The sequence below is a fragment of the Calypte anna genome, chromosome 12 (assembly GCF_003957555.1).
Source record: "Calypte anna isolate BGI_N300 chromosome 12, bCalAnn1_v1.p, whole genome shotgun sequence".
Lineage (NCBI taxonomy): Eukaryota > Metazoa > Chordata > Aves > Apodiformes > Trochilidae > Calypte > Calypte anna.
The window spans coordinates 1315522-1335499 of NC_044258.1; the positions used below are offsets into that span (position 1 = coordinate 1315522).

The window sequence follows — 19978 nt, forward strand, 5'->3', positions numbered from 1 at the left end:
GGTAAAATGCTGCTGAACTTCAGTTAAATTAAACTCACAGTCAGGTTGAATTGGGGTCAGCATAAGGGACTGAAACACCAGTTCACTTGGAGCTGACTGTGCAAGCATTTTGGCAGCAGAGTGCACGAACCTCACATCCTGGTCTGATCTCCCACACTGGATTGGAAAAGCCCAATGTTTAAAGGTTTGAAGGGGCTTTTTATTCTTACGCACACTGCAGAGACCAGCAGAGGGGTTCCAGTCACTGGCATTTCACCTGCTCACCAGAAAGCAAAATTTACCTTTTTGTACGTTGAACTTACACAGATCTCTTCCTTTACTCAAGCTCAAGCAAAGCATTTCTGTTCCAAAGAACTTCCCTTAAGGATGGTGAGCTTCTCACTTCCTGACTCTGATCACTTTGATCCAGAATGCTATTTTTGAGTCCTGGTTTTGGACCCATTTTTTGGGGTCCAGTGTTTACATACTCACCCCATTTCAGAGACTTATGGTGCATACATTTGGAGTTTGGCTCTAAACCATGCAACAAAACATGTCTGGAAACGTGTCTGTGCAAACTGAGAACCAGAGAAACCAGAGAGTGCCCAGATTTTCTACATGTAAGATTTGTGTTTCACACAAATAATTTGTAATTCATGAAAGTTCATAATGCTGTTACACAGGAGCCAAGAAGAGTGTGTAGGGGGGCATCTGGTATGTCTTTGAGGAATGCCTATACACCTCACCCCAAATTAAAAAGTGAGAGGCTTACACAAGGAATTTGAGTCTGACAAAGAGAGGACTTGTGGGAATAAAATAAGATGGAGGCTTGGGGATCATCAGAGTTTGTAGTAAAAAGAATCAGGACATGAACATTCAAACAGGGAGTGCTGGGAGAAGGAAAAGTGTTTTCAGTAAATGCTCCTTCACTGCCAAGTCTCTCCCTTTGTCTTAAACACTTCCTATGTAATTTGGAGATGTAAAGCTGGAGGATGGGGAGTATTTAATTCAGAATCAGTGGAAGGAACGGGATTTGGAGGCAAAAATGGGTTTACACAGACAAGTATTGGTAATCAAGCACAACAGTGTTCCCTGGCATCTAATACAACTAAACCAAAGGAGAAAGAGAAGGAAATAAATCCATAGCTGAAATTTCACCATCACTGCCCTGTATTGATGTGTCCCATATGTCTATTTTGAAAAGACAGGAAAAGGGGATGTGGCAGCTAATTCTTTTTGCTTCCAGTTATCCAGAAGATGCTAATATCCCATGGCAACTCCAGTTCTTGGGAAACATGCACCAAATAAGTCACCTGAAGTTCTCCCTGCTTCCTCTTGGCACCAGCAGCCACCATCAGGAGCTTGTCAGAATCAAGGCAGCTTCTTCCCCATGTGGCCTGATGGGCACTGCTGACAGCCAGCCTGCCACGAACCCCAGAGCTGGACAACCCAAACCAAAAGCCTTTCAACCACGTTTCCAGTACTCAGGAGATACAAAATCTGGAAAGTCTAAAACCAGAAATGTACCAAACAGCACAGTTTAGTAAGAAAGCTACACATTTCCCAGTGTAAATTTCCCATTTACCAGTGGCCAGGGAGGTGTCTCCTCACTGAACCAGCAGCTTCCATCACCCCAGGCTGAATGCAGGCAGCAGCCTCACAGCACTCCCCGGGCAAAGCTCAGCTCTTGGGGTACATTCCTGGGGCACGTCAGGACCCCAGCTGACTGGCAGATAGACTGTGAAAGACCCAGGAGAACCTTCACATGGCTCATGGACCAGCACAGCCCGAGAGCTCCGTGCTGCAGCCTCAGCACAAGTTGAGGAGTGACAGAGCTGCAGGCAAACAGCTTCCCTGTGGCTGCACCAAGCAGGGTCCTCAGAGAGGTGACAGCAGTGTCACTTGGCACTGCTCCCCAGCACAGGCCCCCATCTTCTCATTTAACAACCATCACAGCTGCTCAGACTTGCCAGGACACAGGTAACAGGGATTTTTGACTCATTACTATGTAGGGTATAAGAAACAATAGATCTGTACAGTAGCCATAATTAAATCTGCCACAGCAGTTAGGGGATATGAAAATCCATGTTTCCTGGCTCAGATCAGCTCTTATGCAGGTAATTATTAATTCTTAAGAAGATAATTATTTAAGATTTTTTTCTGTGATCTGAAAACCCTGAAAACGATGCAGTGATCTGTTTAATTAATGCAATGCTGGGGTATCATCTAATTCCTACTGCTAGCACTCGAGATGGATACAAATTTATTCAGATATTATATTACATAAAACCAGTGTATTTCAACATCTCCTGCTGCTTCAAATAACAGCAAGGCAATATTCATACAAAAGGGGCCAGCTGTCATTATGTAAATGCATCTGTGTGATTTCCTATCAGTGTGGCAAAGTGAAGAGAGCAGCAGTGAGTGGCTCACTGAGTACAGCCTCATGCTTGCTTCAGCTCACGTAACAGCTACAAGGAAAAAAATGATACTATCCATAAATTCCCCCAGAGTGATTATGAAAGAAATGAAATCATGCATGAAGAACAGTCCCAAAAGGCTGGTGTGACAGTCTCTGCTCCCTCTCTCACAGGCTGCTGCCTGTTTTTGCATTCAAAGAGAGCTGATACCCTGACCTTAATTTTATTAGCAAGTAATTAATTTAACCTTTTTTGCTTGAAGGACAAATTTACCTTTGATTAATTTGAATAATAAAAGGATAAGGCAAAAAAATAATAGCACAAACACAAAAACTTTCTTCTTGTCACCAGTTACAGATGGGACATCAGTCCCAGTTTTTCACAGAATTGCAGTGCAGCTGAGGCTGGCAGGCACCAGCCTCCCTCTTTTGAAAGACCACCTGAGCCCAGAGCAGGTCCAGCTACAGCAGGTTGCTCAGGACTGTGTCCAGTTGGATTCAGGAGCTCCAGGGAGGGAGACTCACAGCCTCTCCAGGCAGCCTGTGCCAGTGTATTACCACCTGCACAGTAAAACAAATTTTATGTTTCAGTGGAATTCCCTGGGTTGCTCTTTGTTCTGGTTTCCTTCTTGTCTTTCCTTGGGCACTGCTGCTAAGAGCCCAGCTCCCATCCTTCTTATTCCCTCCCATCAGGTGTTTTACACACACTGGGGAGGTCCCCCTGAGCCTTTACTCCAGGCAGATTTCCCAACTTCCAAGCTGCAATGCCAAGCAGGGAGTTCCCATCATCCAGCTCAGGAATGCCATGGAACAGGACTGGCAGCAGGGACTGACCTCTGGGATACAACTGGAGTGACTGATCAGCTTCCAGCTGGACTGAGCTGCCACAGCTCCCCGAGACCAGCTCAGGTCAGCCAGGTTTCCATCCACCTCACTGTCCACTTTCCTGCTCCATACTTCACAGTTTCTCAGTTCACTCTCCAAACCAGAGGATGCAAGTTAAACATACAGATTTATACTCCCTGCACGGTGAATTTCCCACATGCCAAATGCCTGGCACATACAACAGCATTCTGCACTGTTCATATGAGAATATCACTCCTGGATATAAACAACTTGTTACAACTAATTAGAATTATTTCCTTCAAATTCACAGCTAGAGAAAAGTGGGATAGCTATAGGAGAAGCAATATTTGAGGCAGTTAACAAAACTAAATTTAGCAACATTTCTCTATGTAATTAATTTAATTGGGCCCAGAACAAGGATTTATGATTTCAAATTGTTGAAAACATTTACTGATAACTTTGTAAAGTAATAATACCTTTTCATTGAGTCCTGAACATCCAGCTGATGAATATTTATTCTAAGGAACTAAACCTGACACCTATGTTATATATCACAACTCATTAGCAAACTTCATCAGCAAAAGCTTGTGCCACGTGAGTTATTCCCTCTCACCTCCCAACCCACTTTAGTTCTCTAATTTGAACTTTCTCCTTTGTAACAGAAAAATCTACACTGCAAGATACAAATAGCTAAATAAGAAGCTTGGAGTCTTCAAATTAAAAAAATACCAATAATTAAAGGGAAAAAATCTCAGCTCCTGATGACAACGACTCCTGGCTGAATTTGAGCAGAGGGGCACTAATGGAGCCCATCCCATGGTGAGGAATACCTCTGCCTTGCTGTGCCATTACTGATTAATCAGACTTGTATCAGGGTGCTCCAGCCTCAGTGTTTCCAGATTAGATTTAACTCAATTTTACAGACACAGATTTTTTCCACATGCTGCCCACAATAATATTTATTTATATTTTAAGAGGTTATTCATCTCTGTTTGGGGCATTTCCTGTTATTGATCAAACCCCTTCAGGTATTCTGGGATAATTTTGTTTTTTTTAATGTCAGTTCAGCTCTCAGACTTTGAAAGCAATGTATTCCATTTCCAAGTTGTGGACACAAAAATCTCAAAATTGTAAACAAAAAACCAAAAATGTAAATCTTGTCCTTTTGCACAGTAACATTCATGGGGATCTGCCAAGTGTTAGATGTACACTAGTGCCATTCTAGCTTTAAGTGCAACAAGAACTGTTGAAAAGCAACCTATATAATCAAAATAATTAGACACAACAATTGTTATTAACTTACTTCATTAACAACCAATTTACTTTAAATATAGCCCTGGCACAAGGTTTCAGATGAAGCTATAAAGAAGCAAGAGCATGTTTCTCCCCTATTACCAACATCCATCAGAAAAACCAGAGTGACAAATGTGCCATTTCAAAACCAAATGGATTAAAATTAAGAACTGATTAAAAGAATTTATAACCTGCTAATAATTTGTTCCAATACTTGGCAAAAGCTTGCTGTACTTCCATGAATGACAACGAGCTGAACATTTTTTCTTGAAGTGCAGAGAGAAATTGCACTTAATTGCAGAAACTGTAAGTTGGTAACCTCCATAATGACAACCCAGACATCTGCTACCTTGCTTTAGTGAGCTGATGTTTTACTGTGTGCTGCAGGCACAGAAAACAGAGAGGAGACAAAGAGCATAATTTGAGCTCATCAGGTCGTGAAAATTCAATTTCAAGGCAACATCTGCATTTTAGAAAGTGTGTTTTTCTAATTCAGAACCATATGAGGTTTTACCAACATGAAGAGCATTAATGCATCTGTTTGGGGGCTGAAACCTCATCTCTTAGCTTTGAAGAAAGGAGATAGATTTTTCTTTAGCTACAGCAGTGATCTAAGAAGAGTGACTGTACAATTGAAAAATCTCCCTTGAGTCCCTGGAACACGTTTCAGTGAATCTACCAAGAGTTTCCCTCCCTGCCATTTCAAGACTTTTTCTCATCAAGGTTCACTATGAAAACTTTACTCAGTGTTTGCTGAGCATGTCACCATCAAAATTCCAGTGACATAACCTTCCTCACTTTTATTTAACGTACTTAATTATCTTAATTAATCCCACTCTTTAAAAGCATCTCCACTAAGTAGTCTGAAGTGTTTTCTACGAGCTGTTGTGCATAGATTTCATCCTGAATTTCAAGAAAAGAAATACTTACAGGTGGCTGACTTGTGCATAACCAAACTTATCTCCACAAAACTTATCACCACGTTGGACTTTTCTACTAAACATAAGCTCAGATGGGAAAGTAGATTTCTAGAACACCAAACTTAAAGTAAAAAAATCAGTCTTAAATACTCACTGCCTTTCTGCTTGAGCACAATCACAAACAATGTGTATACTTTCTGGAGCTGAAGTTAAGGAGTACCAAGCAAATCGAGCCACATCTAACAGCAAAGTTTTTTTCACTTGACTTAAGCTTCTGATTACAGCTCATTATAATTACAGATCAGCTCTGTTACCAGTACTCATTTCCACAGAAAGGCAAAGGGTTCTTCAAGTACCCACTGCTCAAGGACTCTAAAATCACCCAAGCAGCTATTTCACTTGTCACACAAAATGTGCTCCTCTTCAAACCAATGCTAGTACATATCAAATAAAATTCTTTATTAAATTGGTTTTGGTTAGCTAGAGGTTGATTTTTGGGAGGCAAATGCATGAGTTGAAGTTATGTAATATGTTAGAGCAATGGTTTTTTCTAGTATTTTCTCAGAGGGATTTTTTTTTTGCATGATTGGTGTGGGTAATGTTTGAGATGTGTTGTGTTCAGACCTCTGGCCAGCCCCTCTCCTTGTCAGGATACTAAGAATGATGCTTTTGCTGGGCAGGATAACAGACTCTGAGACTGCAGCCAGTTTTCTCTGATTATACATTCAGAAAGAAAATGGACAGGAATGATGGAGAGGTTGAACATCCAGTTGTTTACAGGAAAATTCTCCCAGAAGAACTTGTCTCTCCCCTCCTCCAAATATACAGCCCTAGCAAACCAGCTCTGAGCACTGCCAATCCTTCTCCTCTGGAGTGAAGGGAAGTGAGGTGACTTCATCCTCTGTTCAGCTGAACGTGAAAAGCACAGAAACATAAAGATGGCAGAAGAAACGGGCAGTGGAGCTTTTTAAACATGGTCAGTGCTTTGATTCAGTATATGGAACACTGAGCTGCATCTGCTGCCCAACACTCCTTTTCATGAGATGTGCCAGTGCCTCCAGCAGAGATGCCAGCAGCCAGCCAGCCCCCTCTGGAGTCTGTTTGTGGGTACACACAGCTTTGCAGTAGTACTTACTAAAAGTGGGCCAAAACTTTAAAAGCTTTCTTTTAGAAGCTTAATTTTTCAACATAAGGTGTCTGCCCAGACAGGTCTCATTTCTTCAGTGATGCCCAGGAACACTGTCACTCTGACTGTGTAAAAATACTCTGGCTTTGAACGCTTCCCCATTCTGCTGCTAATTTCTCCAGCTGGGAAAAGGGTTTCTCTGTGGCAGATGCCTTCTGCCCATCCGAGTCCCCTGAGATGCCTGTGAGGAGCCAGTGCCCCTTTGCAGTTTCCTCAGGATCTGTGTTACAATCCCTTCAGAATCCCATCCACTCCAGAGGCTTTTCCACCTCTCTGGCACCGTCTCTAAAAGCAGAAAGCCACTGGTTTTGGACACATTCCCCACATGTGATCGACTGGAATGCAGAGGAACCAAGAGCTTTCAATCACAAGAAGAGAAAACGGGAAGCTTGAAAGAAAATCAGTAATTTTGAAATAAATTAGATCTTGAAAGAAAAGTAAGTGGGGTCTACTGGCAGAAGAAAGCAGGAACTAGAACTGGAATGTGTAGTTTCTTTGCTTTATTGTAGATTTAATCGTTTCTAGACTAGCTGTGACTCAAAGGAAAAAATAATATTTTGCTTACATTTACAAATATATAATAAATCTTGTAGTGCAATTTCATTCACAAAGAACAGCAATGGCTGAGCCATCTGAAGTCTTTTTAAGTCTGCAAAGTCCTGCACATTTATTGCTCTGAAAGTTAGCAGGATATTTTCTGTCATACCCATTTCCTGCTGGCCAGTTCTATGTCAGGCAGTGTGAGTTGGGGGTTTTTGGGGTTTGAGTTGGTTTGCTTTTCCCAGAGGGATAAAACATGTAGGAGTTCTAAGAGTACAAGACAACTTACTAAACCTATACATTCTGTTGTTATGTAACATGTTATCTGAATGAAGATAAATGTCATGTTTCATTGTGATTCACCTACTCTATTGTTTTTCCTAAATAACCCTGTTGGTGTATCTTTGTTTGATTATAAGAGCATACCATTTTTCTGTAAGGTGGTATTAATTGGTCACATTTGAAATTATCATCTTCCTGTTCCTGATGATAGGGAACACAAAGAAAATCTAACATTAAAACAGATGTGCCTGAAGTAAGTGCTTTACACCCACTCACATAAAACAACAGCTCCCATCAGGAACCACAAAGCTCCCCAGTAACCTCCCCTACCAATTATTAACTCTTCATTCTAACCAGCAACATCAATCAGTTCCAAAGTGTGATGACTTCAACTCAGTAGGGCATCATAGACATGAAAAGATGTATTAAGAGCATCACTTGTGCCAACCTATTTTATTTAAAAAAAAAAAAAATAATAATAATAATAAAGGTAAGAGGTCCTAAAAAATGATCAGAGAAAAATAAGCAATATTTATGTGTCACAGTGAAAACACTCTGGAATACCTTGCAGGAAACACTGACTTGTAAAGCCTGCCTTCATCACCAGGGATATGTATTAAAACACTTGGCACTTATCCCTGTAAGTGAATTATCCTATGCCAGTACAGGATGAGTGGGAACCAAGAATATGAAATAACATAAAAGAAAATCCTACAGAAGCTAATAGGAAATACAGTTGTTGCATCATAGCAAGTTGAAAATCTAATTTACTCATTTTCATACAAGGAAGTAGGAAAAAAACCACAACAACTATTGTGGTAAAATGATATTATGGTAACAAAAAGCTTCCAAGTGACTGTCAGTCCTCTTTATAGTCCTGCAGTCATTATTTATTCCAACAGGAATAAATGGAGTCAGCCTTCACAGGTTGGTAATTACAAAGAAGGCAGTATGAAGGAGCTTATGATTACCTTGCCTTCTGTCACATGAACAAAGGAAATAAATATAATTGAACTCAATCAGGAACTTCTAGGTAGCATGGCAGTAGTTTGTCATGCTACACTCTACAGTTCAGGATTATTTTATTTATCCATCTTCTCTTCCAGTGCTCCCTAGCTGCTGAGGCAGGGCTGTCTGCCCTCTCTTTGGCATAAAAGGAAATCAGGGGCCAAGGGAAAGAGCTGGTAGGAGCTGCAGCCCTCCCCTTGCCAAGGTCAGCTACCACTGCATTTAGTGCTTAATGGTAACTGCAGTGGAAGAAGGAGTTCTGAGCACCTTTATCTGCCCTCCTCTGCCTGTCTCTGTCTCTGCCATGTCGTGGGGATCCTTCCATTAACAGCAGCAGATCCAGAGGTTGGCCCTGGCCTGACCTCTGCTCACTAATCCCCCTGCACTCTGCTAAATCCACCCCACAGACAATTGCTGAAATGCTTTCTGGGCAGCTGATGCCATTCTGCTCCTCACATAAAATTCTCAAAAAAGGAGGATTTATTAGGAATTAAAAAAAAAAAAAAAAGGTTTTTACTAGCAAGACAAAGCCCCTTTACCCTGACAGTAGGAAACAGGGATAAATACATGGTTTACACATGCTTTACACATTCAAGTAGTCTTTTCTGAACACAGTTATTTCAGTTATTAACACAGTAGCTAATTTGGTGAAAAAAGCTGTATTTCTAGCTTTTATTACATAAAACTTCAATGACAAGTGATGTGTGAAGATCACTATTCTCTGCTAATTACCATGCTGAGAAGTAGAGACAATTAATTACATGAACTATTATCTCTAATAATCATTATTTACACAAGAAATAATACTCAGACTATAGGTTGTTTTTTTCCTGCCTAACTTCTGTGAAAATGTGTAGCAAGGACTTCATGAACAAGGTCTAGGTAAAATATTGCTGAGGTTGGTTTTTTGGGAGGTGATGATTGTTTTGCTTACATATGAAAAGATATTTTTGACCAGCATTGTCTGGCTCCATCTAGAATGTATACCTACATTATACTGTTTGTGTAGCACTCTGGGAAAAATATACAGAAATTGAGATAGAGAGACACATTTACCTATAATGGCAATGATTTTACCTATGCAGTAAAAAAAAAAATAAATATATATATATATATATACACAGCTTTTTAGAAAATTTTTTAGTTCAATCAGATTTCAATCAAGTAATTTTTAAATTTTCAATGGACCAAATGCACCATTTAGCTGGAGACTCAAACGCTTCAGGCATTTTAATGCCATCACCTGAGCACTTCTAAAACAAGAGCATATACAATTTTCAGAAATCTTCATTACCAAACTAACATGCTGAGAGCAGCCAGTAAGACTTCCACTACCATCCTCAGGGTATGCCTCAAGGTACTTGACTCATAAGAAAGCTTTAGTAACCTGAAAAGAACCCCAGTGGGCTGGAAGATGCCACCCTGAATTTCTGCAAACTAGATCTTCCTCTGTGTTTTTCCTGCTATCATATATTTAGTAACTCACTGTACCCCTAAAGTTGCAGAGCACCAACTGTACACATGGAGCAACCTTCACGAGTCCACTAAAATCCACTTATTCTTTTTCTGACATGGAAAAAAATTAATGTATTTGAATTCCAAATCCAGATGACACTGACAGCAACCCAGCCCAGTGTCATCACATGGGGTAAGTTGCAAAAATTCATCCCTTTTCTGTTTCTCACTGTTTACTGATTGTAAGGACATAATGTACAACATGAAAGGGCTGACATAGCACCACTCCTCGCCCCCCTCCTTCTCAACCTTAACACAATAGTTACTAAAATCTCAACACATTCCCTAAAGTTGGAATTCTTGAGCACTGCCTGCAGCAGAGGTAACAAACCACCAGAAAGGAGGAGCTCTGCTTAGAGCATCACCAGAACTGACTCAAACCCTCCCCCATTACAGAACGAGGTTTGCAAACCTCCCTCTGGATAAAGCTGGCAAAGCTGTGGGGAAAATGTCAGGCAGTGAAACAGGGAAGCTGCACAGCCCTAAAGGAGATGTGCAAGCTCTGCTCCTCCCAGCTCATCATCATCCTCACCTTTCCTCCTTACATTCCAGTTTTCCCTCTTTGCCCTCCATGTGACCTCATGGCACCATTCTGCTCTCCTGAGTTCTGACCCAATCCACTGCTGTCTCTTCCCCAGAGCTGATTTGCTTTCCTGTGTGTCCCAGAAATGACTGCTGTTTCTCATAGGCTTTGAGGCAACAACTGGAGCTGCCAGTTGTATTTGCAGCTTAACATTAATGGTAGGGACTACAGAAGGAATGAAGCACAACTGAGGCCAGGCAGTTAACTGGGGTTGTCATTTTATGTATCCTAAGTAAGAGCTTTCCCAAATCTGTCCTTATTAATTATTTTTTCCCCCACTTCTGTCCCTGTTTCTGCCCCCATTTTTTGTGTGCATTTTTGATTTGTTTTTTTTTTTTAAGTTATCTTAGAACATTGCTAATATATTCCTCACAAATAAGAGCCCTTTCCCTGACTACTACATCCATGTTTTCAATACCCACAGTAAGTTTTAATCTATTCCTTCAAAGCAGCTATTGTGCTAAAATCTTGCTTTCTATTACTTTTACAATTTCACTCTGGTAGAGTGTAATTTTTTCTTATTGTTCTCATATATTACAGGTTACCTACCTGCTCTGCCAGCTTCCCTCCACCCCTTTTCTCCAAGAAAGTCTGAAGTGCATTCATGCCTGTATTCTGCAGCAATCAGTCAAAAGAACTATTTATTTGTAACAATGAAATTCTGTGACAAAATCTTGTGAACTGCTTTCTGTATAAAGACATTGGAACTTTTGTGCCACTTAGGAAAATTAGGTCTTTTATGCTATATTCAGGAAAAAGTAATGACACAAAGCAAGAAGGTGAATTGACACAACTTTCTTTCCCTCCTAGAAAACCTTGATGGCTGAGCTGAGGTTGCAGCTCCATCCCACTGCTGTGTCCTCAGCAGCTTTCTCCCAGGGAGCAGAACCACTGCTCTCTTCTCCCAGGGGAAGACTCCTCTCAGGGAACTCGTGGGGAAGCCCTGCTCCTCCCTGGGGGGGTTACTGGGTCTCTCTCAGCCATCCCTACAGCCTGGCTAGGAAAGGTTTGGCAGAGACCCTTCCCTCTAGGGCTGTGGTAGGAATGTGGTTGGAATTTGGGTGCTGGCAGCAACCTTGGCTATTTCACTGTTATCTTTGGGAGATCTTCCAGTATGACATGCAGGTGTTATTCTGCCATCCATAAACAGGAATCATTGCTTTCTCTGGTCTGGCTGCCATAAAATTGTCTGTTGGTTTTTTTGTTGTTTTTTTTCTACTCACCCTTTTTGTTTATCAGACCAAAGGACTTTTTATTCCCCAAACTTCTACAAGGTCACATTCATTACTTGACTGTCATTCCTAACATACAGACTAACATGTTTACTTCATTTCCTAATTTGGCAGAGGGTACAGAGAGAGTGTTTTGCACTTTGCTGGGATGTCTCTCTTCTCCTTCCAGATCCTTGGTTTTAGGGTGCAGCTACACTGTGCCACATGCTGTGCAAATGCAGATAAGGATGCTGCTGATTGCTGGAGCTGAAAGCAGTGCTCCTGATGCAGATCCAGAGGCTCACCCAGCACAGGCATCAGGAGCTTTTCTGCTCCCTGGGCACCTACCAAGCACCAAGTGAAACACCTGTGAAGAGCCTGACAATAATGGGTTCAGATGGGTCTTTTCCACTGGTGCTGAAAATCACTCAATTAAATACTAATTGTGATCTCTTCTTAATAAGAACACATTATACCCATCCAGCAAGCATTTCATCTACACCCTCTGCCAGTTTTCAGGAAATTAGAAGAAGAAATACTTTTCTAATTAAAGCTGGATTTATGCAAGCAAGAGCCCAGCAGAAGAGTTCCAATCCCTGCTTTTGGTACTTTGAGTCTCTGTGTCATTATTGCTTCATGATGTTCAAGATCACTTGACTTCTCCAAATGCATTTAAAGTATTCCCAAAGAGCAGATTTCACTTTCAGAGTAAGAGATGCTTTGCACCCCTCACGGCAGCTCACATGCAAAAATGTATCAAGTCTCGTTTTTCCTTCTGTGGGGGAAAGCTTTCTAAAACAGGAATACTGGAAAAGTAAGGTTTTCTGGAGAACACTTGCACATAAACAGCATAAAAGCTGAATTAATGTTGCTCTGAAGCTAATGGCATGCAAAAGCAGCTCAACCAGTAACTTAATCCTTGGAAAGCATTAAAATGAACTCCGTTTAATGATGCTATTGTTCAGATGGAATAATTTGTGTTTAATTTCTCAGGAAAATTCAAATCTTTTATCCCAAGCAGTTATATTATTTTCTTTTTATATTTTTATCAATGGTTCAATTGCCCCTTAATCAAGAGACAATGCAAGAGGGAATATTTCTCATTCAGCAGAGCGTCTTGACTAATTTTATGGTCCCACATGTGATCACTCTGAACAGAAGTTCATACAAAGCCCAATTTACAGCATATGCATAACCAGATAACTAAAAACAGAACACGTAAAATCCAATCTTAGTGATAAAACACTTCTATGCCCTTTGGGTTTGAGCTGATATTCACAGTTTGATTAAATATGCTTTAAGAATGGGCACACTATTATGTGCTCAGTATTAGCAGCTAGAAAAGTAATTCTATACACTTCATCTGGAAAATAACTCCCTTACATATTTTTACTGTATTTATTTAGGAATTAAAATGAATGAGGGCTTTGGAACAATACCTTGTATCTTAAACTTTAGCTTCAGCTTGTCATAAACACTGAATAAATGGAGTCCTCTGATACTGCAGTTGTTATTCCTGTGCAAAGCTTGATCTGTGATGCTGTTGCAATAGCTAAAAATTCATCTGATATGCAGCCAGAGCAAAGGTGATTTCCAGAGGATTTCACCCATTTATGGATTTTACAGAGAATCTGTCTCTGTGCAAAGCTAAAGAAGAGCTGAATTGGTGAAATATTGACTAATTTTAATAGACACCCATTTCAACAAGAAGAAATGAAGTAAAACCAGAGAAAAAGCCACCCAAAATTATACTGAAATTGAAATGAACTTTCAGAACTACCATTGGCCAGAAATGTTCCAGTCAAATAAAACTGTTTCCAGAAGAGAAAGGCACAACATTAAACTCAGTATTACAGATGCATCACTCAGGAAAGTCTGATGTCTCCCCATGCCTTCCTCATAAACCTGAAACCATCCCGAGATTCAGAGGGGTCCAGCGGGTGTGCAAGTTGAACACTTTGTTACTGTGTTTCATTTCAAGCCTTCCAAATAAAAAGGCAAAACCTGCACCAAAGGAAGCTCAGCTGACACTGAGTTTGGCTCTGCCAGTTACTCCTGACTTCCCTACCAACCCAGTCTGCCTGCCCCCTGCCACTCTGCTGCTTAGGAAGGAGGAAAACTCCTCCAGTAGGACTGATGCTGGTGTCTGGCACCAGCACTGCAGCAGTTGTACAAACCCAAATTACTGCATTCCTCTCTCCCAATTTGTCTGTATTCCCCTGTCTTGAGCCCAGCCTGCGTGCTGAGGATGTTGGGTTCTCTTCCTACAAAAGTACTTGACCTTACTTAGGCTGTAATGTTAAAATAAATACAATCTCTGTTTCTTCCCCCAAGAATCAAAAGCTCTGCTCATTTTTTTAACTCCCGACATAGCCAGCAATAGTAAAATATTCTTGCTAATTCACAAGATGCAATCTAGATTCCATGAAGCCACTATCATAAATACTCATTCTGAGCTATTCCACAGCTTTGGCACTGAACCACCTGAGAATGCAAGGCCCATCCTTCACTGCAGCCAGCCTCAACCTGTCCTGGGGCTGGTTGTCCTCCCATTTTCCTTTCCAGAGAACAGAATTCCCATTTTCCTTTCAGTGAGAACAGAAGGGGGAATGCAGCCCAGCCCAGGGGACTGTCTGAAGGGTGCCTGAGCTGGATGTGACTTCAGACATTAACCTTGGTAAAACAATCCTTGAGACCAGTCATGGCTAAAGCACCTTTACCACACACAGTTTGCACATCTGCATCAGGTGTCACTAAACATTCTTCCACATGTTGATTATTTCTGATATCCAGACACTTAGCAGGAACTGAAGGAATATATACTCTAGCACTCACCAAGTTTTCTGGGACCGTACTTTAAAAGACTACTTTTAAAACAAACATGAAGTTCAAGCAAGACTGTTCAGCAGCTGAGCACAGAGCTACAAAAAGGACAATACATAAATTCACAAATTAAAAAAACCCTGCATTTGTTCTGCAACATTAAGATTAAGCTTGACCTTTGAAAGAACACATCTATTGAAACTGCAGAAGTTTTCAGCCTCTTAATTAGCTCTATACAGAAGAATGTAATACCACAAAAGCAAAGGCTCTATTTCCATCTTGCCCTCCTCTGCAGACTGAATAAATACTTCTGGATGTAATTCACTTAAAACCAAAATGAATAAAGATGATTAACTTCACCCATTTAGCCAAGGCAATTTGTCCTGCTTGAGAATTGAAAGTTCTCAGGCACATAATAATTTTCCACATCTGAAGTCTCAGTGAGTTGTGTTTGCACATGTACCTGCACCAAAACTGAGCCAACCCAACCTAACAACAGCAGTTCTTAAAATGCAACATAGTCTTGTACTTATTTATACATCCCTGTCCTTAAAGGAAAAACATAAAATACAGTTTGCACTGTTCTCATTTTGAGGATTTCAACAGTAGGTAAAGCTTTCTACCCAACACCAGGGTGTTAAGGAATTAACACTCAAAACCATTACAGCCCCTGTTGCTAAGTTTCATTTCACTGACAAGAACAAGGATGCTTACCAGGATTTTTGTAGTGTAAGCACTGTTGATAGCAATTGCATTAACCAGCAGCTCAAGGGTTTTGGCAGGTACAGAATCTGGGTCAGGGATCTCTTTGTAATGGACATCCCCAACGTAGGCTTGGACAACAGTCATCCTGTTGGTGGTCAGAGTCCCTGTCTTGTCTGAGCAGATGGCTGTGGCATTACCCATGGTTTCACAAGCATCTAAGTGGCGGACCAGGTTGTTGTCCCTCATCATTTTCTGAGAAAAAGCAAAAGAAAAAACCCTTCAAGATTTGCTCTCATTTTTAACATCACTTATAAGAAGGAAAAAAAAAAAAAAGCAAGTATTTAGTCTTGTTCATTAGACCATAATGTTCACTAAACTAGAACCCATGTCCTAGTAAAAGACAACCAAGCACTGATCATCCTTGAAATAATTTTGCTTTTGATAAACTTTGGTCATTTTTTGCAGTACACATACACTTCAAGGAGTAGCAAGAACAACAAAGATTACCTGAAGAAACTGAAGATTTTTTTTAAACAGAGTAATGACAGCAATTATTAGACTTCTTAAAAAATTCTTTCCAGTGCCAGGATATAACCTTGCAACACATAAAGGGACTGTACCCTTTGGGAAAGAAAGAAGCCCAACAATGGGAAAAAAACCAAGCCCACAGAAAACCACCAGAGTCCTCCGTTCATTCATCCTGGAAATAGGTTACCCTACTTTATATGGTTTAAACATTAAAAAATACTCTTTGCCCAATCACCTTGCCCTTAGACTTTCAGACAGTATTTTATCCTCAAAGGGCACAACATCACCAGCTGTACACCAAGCTGTACTGCAGTTTGATTCTGACACGTGTTGTCAGATGAAGAATATAAGGAGAACATGAAAATATTCTCAGAGCAGCTACAGACTTTATTAGCAAAATCCTGTGCATGAGATAAGCTCTTCTTATAATGATGCTTGACTACATGATAAATGTAGCTATTCCCTCCTCAAGTTTAGATGTTACTGTTTACATATTGAATGGAAATAAACTTCACAAATACATCATAAAAGATAACCAGAATATTTCAGTAAGGCCAATCTGACTAAACTGCTAAAATAACCTGAGAAAACTCCCAGATGAATAATCCATAAGTCCAGGATGTTATTGCTCTTTTGTTTCCTAATAGAATCATTTACATTGGCTACAGAAAAGTGCAACTGCATTTAAGTAGAGGAAGGCTCCAGTGAAACTTTTAATTTCTTTGAACAGTGCTCATGGATGCTTCAAGTTATTGTCAAAACTTTGAAATACTGCACAAGAGAATCTGAAGACACAGTTACTCTATCAAAAGACTGGACTATTCTCATGTAAATTCTGCTCAATAAATTCCTGGTAAACCTGCAAACTAAGCAGGTATTCCTATTGTTCAGTATTCCTGGAGCAGTTTTAAAGATACATATTAGAACACATTTATATTTGTATTTTTATCAGAAATACTTTCAATCCAAGGAAAGTTTCACTTCAAAGAAATATCATTCTCATCAACATTTTCTGCATGTTAATTTACAGGCCAACTTCCATTACACCTGAGAAAACCTGAGGAATAACTTCCTAGCAAACTCAACTGAACAGCATTTTTATCCCATGCCTCCTTTTAATGCTTCTTACCTTTACAGAGTAAGCCAGAGAAATAGTGACAGCGAGTGGAAGCCCCTCAGGAACAGCAACCACAAGTACAGTAACACCAATAATGAAGAATTTCACAAAATACTGAACATAGACAGGAGTGCACTCAGGCAACCACTGCTTCTTGTTGACCACAAAGGTGTCAATGGCAAAATAGAGTACCAAAATGATGACAGTGATAGCAGACATCACCAAACCTGAAAACAGAGATAATCAATTAGTATAGAACAAAACACAATTAAAAAAATTCTCATTTGGATATGACATGCTATTTTCTTATACTATTTGACATTTTCTGCAGTACCACTAACTATGATAAAGAGAAATTTTACCATGTAGGAAAAACACTGCTGTAATGTATCACTGATTTCTACAGAAGAGCTGAATCACACTGCATTAATTTTTAAGCACCATCTTCCTGCTGCCCTTAAAACTTCTCAGCCTAGTTCAACATGAGTTCCCCTGTTGCTTAAGGTTCCCTTGTTGTTTTTTCTATTTAGTACATGACTTTGCCTGGGACAATGTTTATCTGCCTTTTAACCTCCATCTTCTAAATTCCTAGTCTATAGGTATTCAAACACTCATCTTCCTTTTAAGTAAGCTTATCTTAAGAGGCTTGAGAAAAAGAGTCTTCTGCAGAAAATATTTTTTCAAAGCTCTACTGATGAGTCTGGCTGAATACCACAAAGAAATCCTGCAGAATCATTCACAGAAGAATTCTTAATGTAGGGTTTTTTTTTCCTTGAAATTGTGAACACTGGTGTTTCTAGGATTCCCCTTTTCAAAGGGACATATGGAAACAGTGCAGAATTTTTTGAGAAGAGGCTTGAAAGAGGTACAGCACTGATGGTTTAGCACAAGAGACACTATTCACTATTCACAGAGACAGAATTCACAAAAAATCCCAAGGATTTAATGTGTTCTTCCCATGACACAGACTTTGCTAAGATGGCACTCCTCCTCACACCTTCTTCCTGGACTTAAACATACAAATGAAGGCTCCACTAGAAGATCTGTTTTGCCTTGCTATGATTACTGTACTTTGGAAGGTTTCTATGAAGCAGGTAAGCCTGCATATAAAAAAATAAATTAATTTTTCTCTAATGAGGTCAATATAGTAGAATGGGGAATGCTGTGAATTTCATGTCTTGATTGAAGTTAAAAAAAAAAAGAAAGAAAAAGTTTGGTAAATTGAAGGATGCTGAAGTTGACAGGAAACAGATGAGTCAGGGAGACAGCTAAATGCCAGAGGATAAAGGAAAATCCATAAAAATGGTGTACAGGCAAATACTGATGACAATGCCAGACATCCCCCTAAATTGCCCAATGACAAGGAAAAATCAAGTGAGGCAATAATGAATTAATTTAATTCATTTTATTTGGCAGGTTACAGTTAGAAATCCCTGTACAATTACTTTAAAGGTGATATTCACATGCCTGCTGAAATACCAAAGAGAGCAATAATCAGAAGGCAATGTAAAAAGGTCCTTAATCAAAGAAATTAATGATGATGAGAAATGAAGTGGGTTTGTATCACTTTACACTGCTGTAAAACTGGCACCAAAGCAGAGAAACTTGAGGAATCTGAAAGTGGGCACTCCCTGGAACTGGATATGGTAGAAAGAAGCACAGATTCCCAGTCATGCACTGTTCAGGCACTGTGGGGTTCTGTGATCAACTGAGTGTAATGAACTTAAAAAGGAATCAGAAGAAACAGCAGGGGTAAAAATCAGACTGGTAAAGCTGGAGAAGGAGACTGAAGAGAGGTAGTTAGGAATCTGTTGTAGGGCCTCAGCCAAGATTCTGGATAGAGATCAAGATCTCTTTCATACCACCAGAAAAATCAACTTAATGAGCTTTATGTCATGCTACGATTTTCACTTTCTGCCTACGTGCTGTAGAAGAAGTGCTACTGCTCCCAGATGGTACCAGATACAAGAGTTAACAGATGTGTCATATTTGGGTAGAAGGCAGAAATGTGGATTTTTAGAGAGAACAGAATGATTTCAGAATCCTGATTTCAGAAGAGGGAAATACTGCATGAGTGGTATTTTGAGATGATATTAGAGATGCTGAGACTGTGTACTCAGGAGTTCTAAGAGGAGAGGAAATTAAAGATGTAATTACTGCACTTGGGAATACTGCCTATGAGAAAAGCTGCCTTTCATTTTAATTCAAATATTCAATGCAATCCAAGTTGCCCAAAGTTTCTCGTTTCTTGACAGTCAAAGATGACTTCTAGAAGAATAAAAGATCTTTAATACCACATACTATCCTTGGAGAAGTACCATGATGACCTATTTCTAAAGATGCCTATCATTTTAAAGAACAATTTTTTTTCAACCTCTTTGTTGTTAGCATAACACGTTGGTATTTAGTCAGTTACCCAGTCATACCTGCTTTGCCTATCTGGACTGCCAGCTTGGTCAGCTTTCCCTGAAGAACAGATTTTTCTTTCTTGTGCATGTTGGATTTCTTCTTGTCTTTGTCATCTCCCTCTCCCCCTTCTGCACTCTTCAGTGGCTGCATCTCCATGGCAGCAGCCCCATCCTGCTGCTTGGCTAATAATGCAGAACAAAACTGTTACTCCAAAACTGTTATTTATTGATTTGATCTAAAGTACTGATACTTACTGAATTCAACCAGCAACAGCTGGGGCAGCAGCTGACTGCAACACAGAGGGCTGTGACTGGGCACAGAACTGACAGAGAGATGGCCCCATGAGCCCAGTGGGGTTCTGCAGGGGGACACCCACGTGCACTCCACACACATGGGGACATGTTAATGCAGTTTGTCAAATACCATGGAAACTTTTTAAAAATTCTTTGTTTATTAAACCACCAATGACCTTGTGCTACACACATATATACCACTTAATGTCTTGCAAATTACTTGGCAAGGAGCAGCATGTCAGCAGTGCAGGATTGCCTGGAATAGCAGCTCTCAAATGCTTGATGCTCTGCACAGCTCCACCTCTTGGTATGTCTCACAAG

The 19978-nt window shown here is 40.2% G+C and overlaps 1 protein-coding gene across 1 annotated transcript in view; it reads right to left on the reverse strand.

Moving 5' to 3' along the window:
* The window catches only part of ATP2B2 (ATPase plasma membrane Ca2+ transporting 2), a 168404-nt gene that overhangs the window by 53951 nt on the left and 94475 nt on the right, over nt 1–19978 (reverse strand). Inside the window, 3 exon segments of the mRNA XM_008506197.2 lie at nt 15320–15562; nt 16968–17182; nt 19382–19546. Coding sequence (XP_008504419.2) covers nt 15320–15562; nt 16968–17182; nt 19382–19546 — 623 coding nt within the window.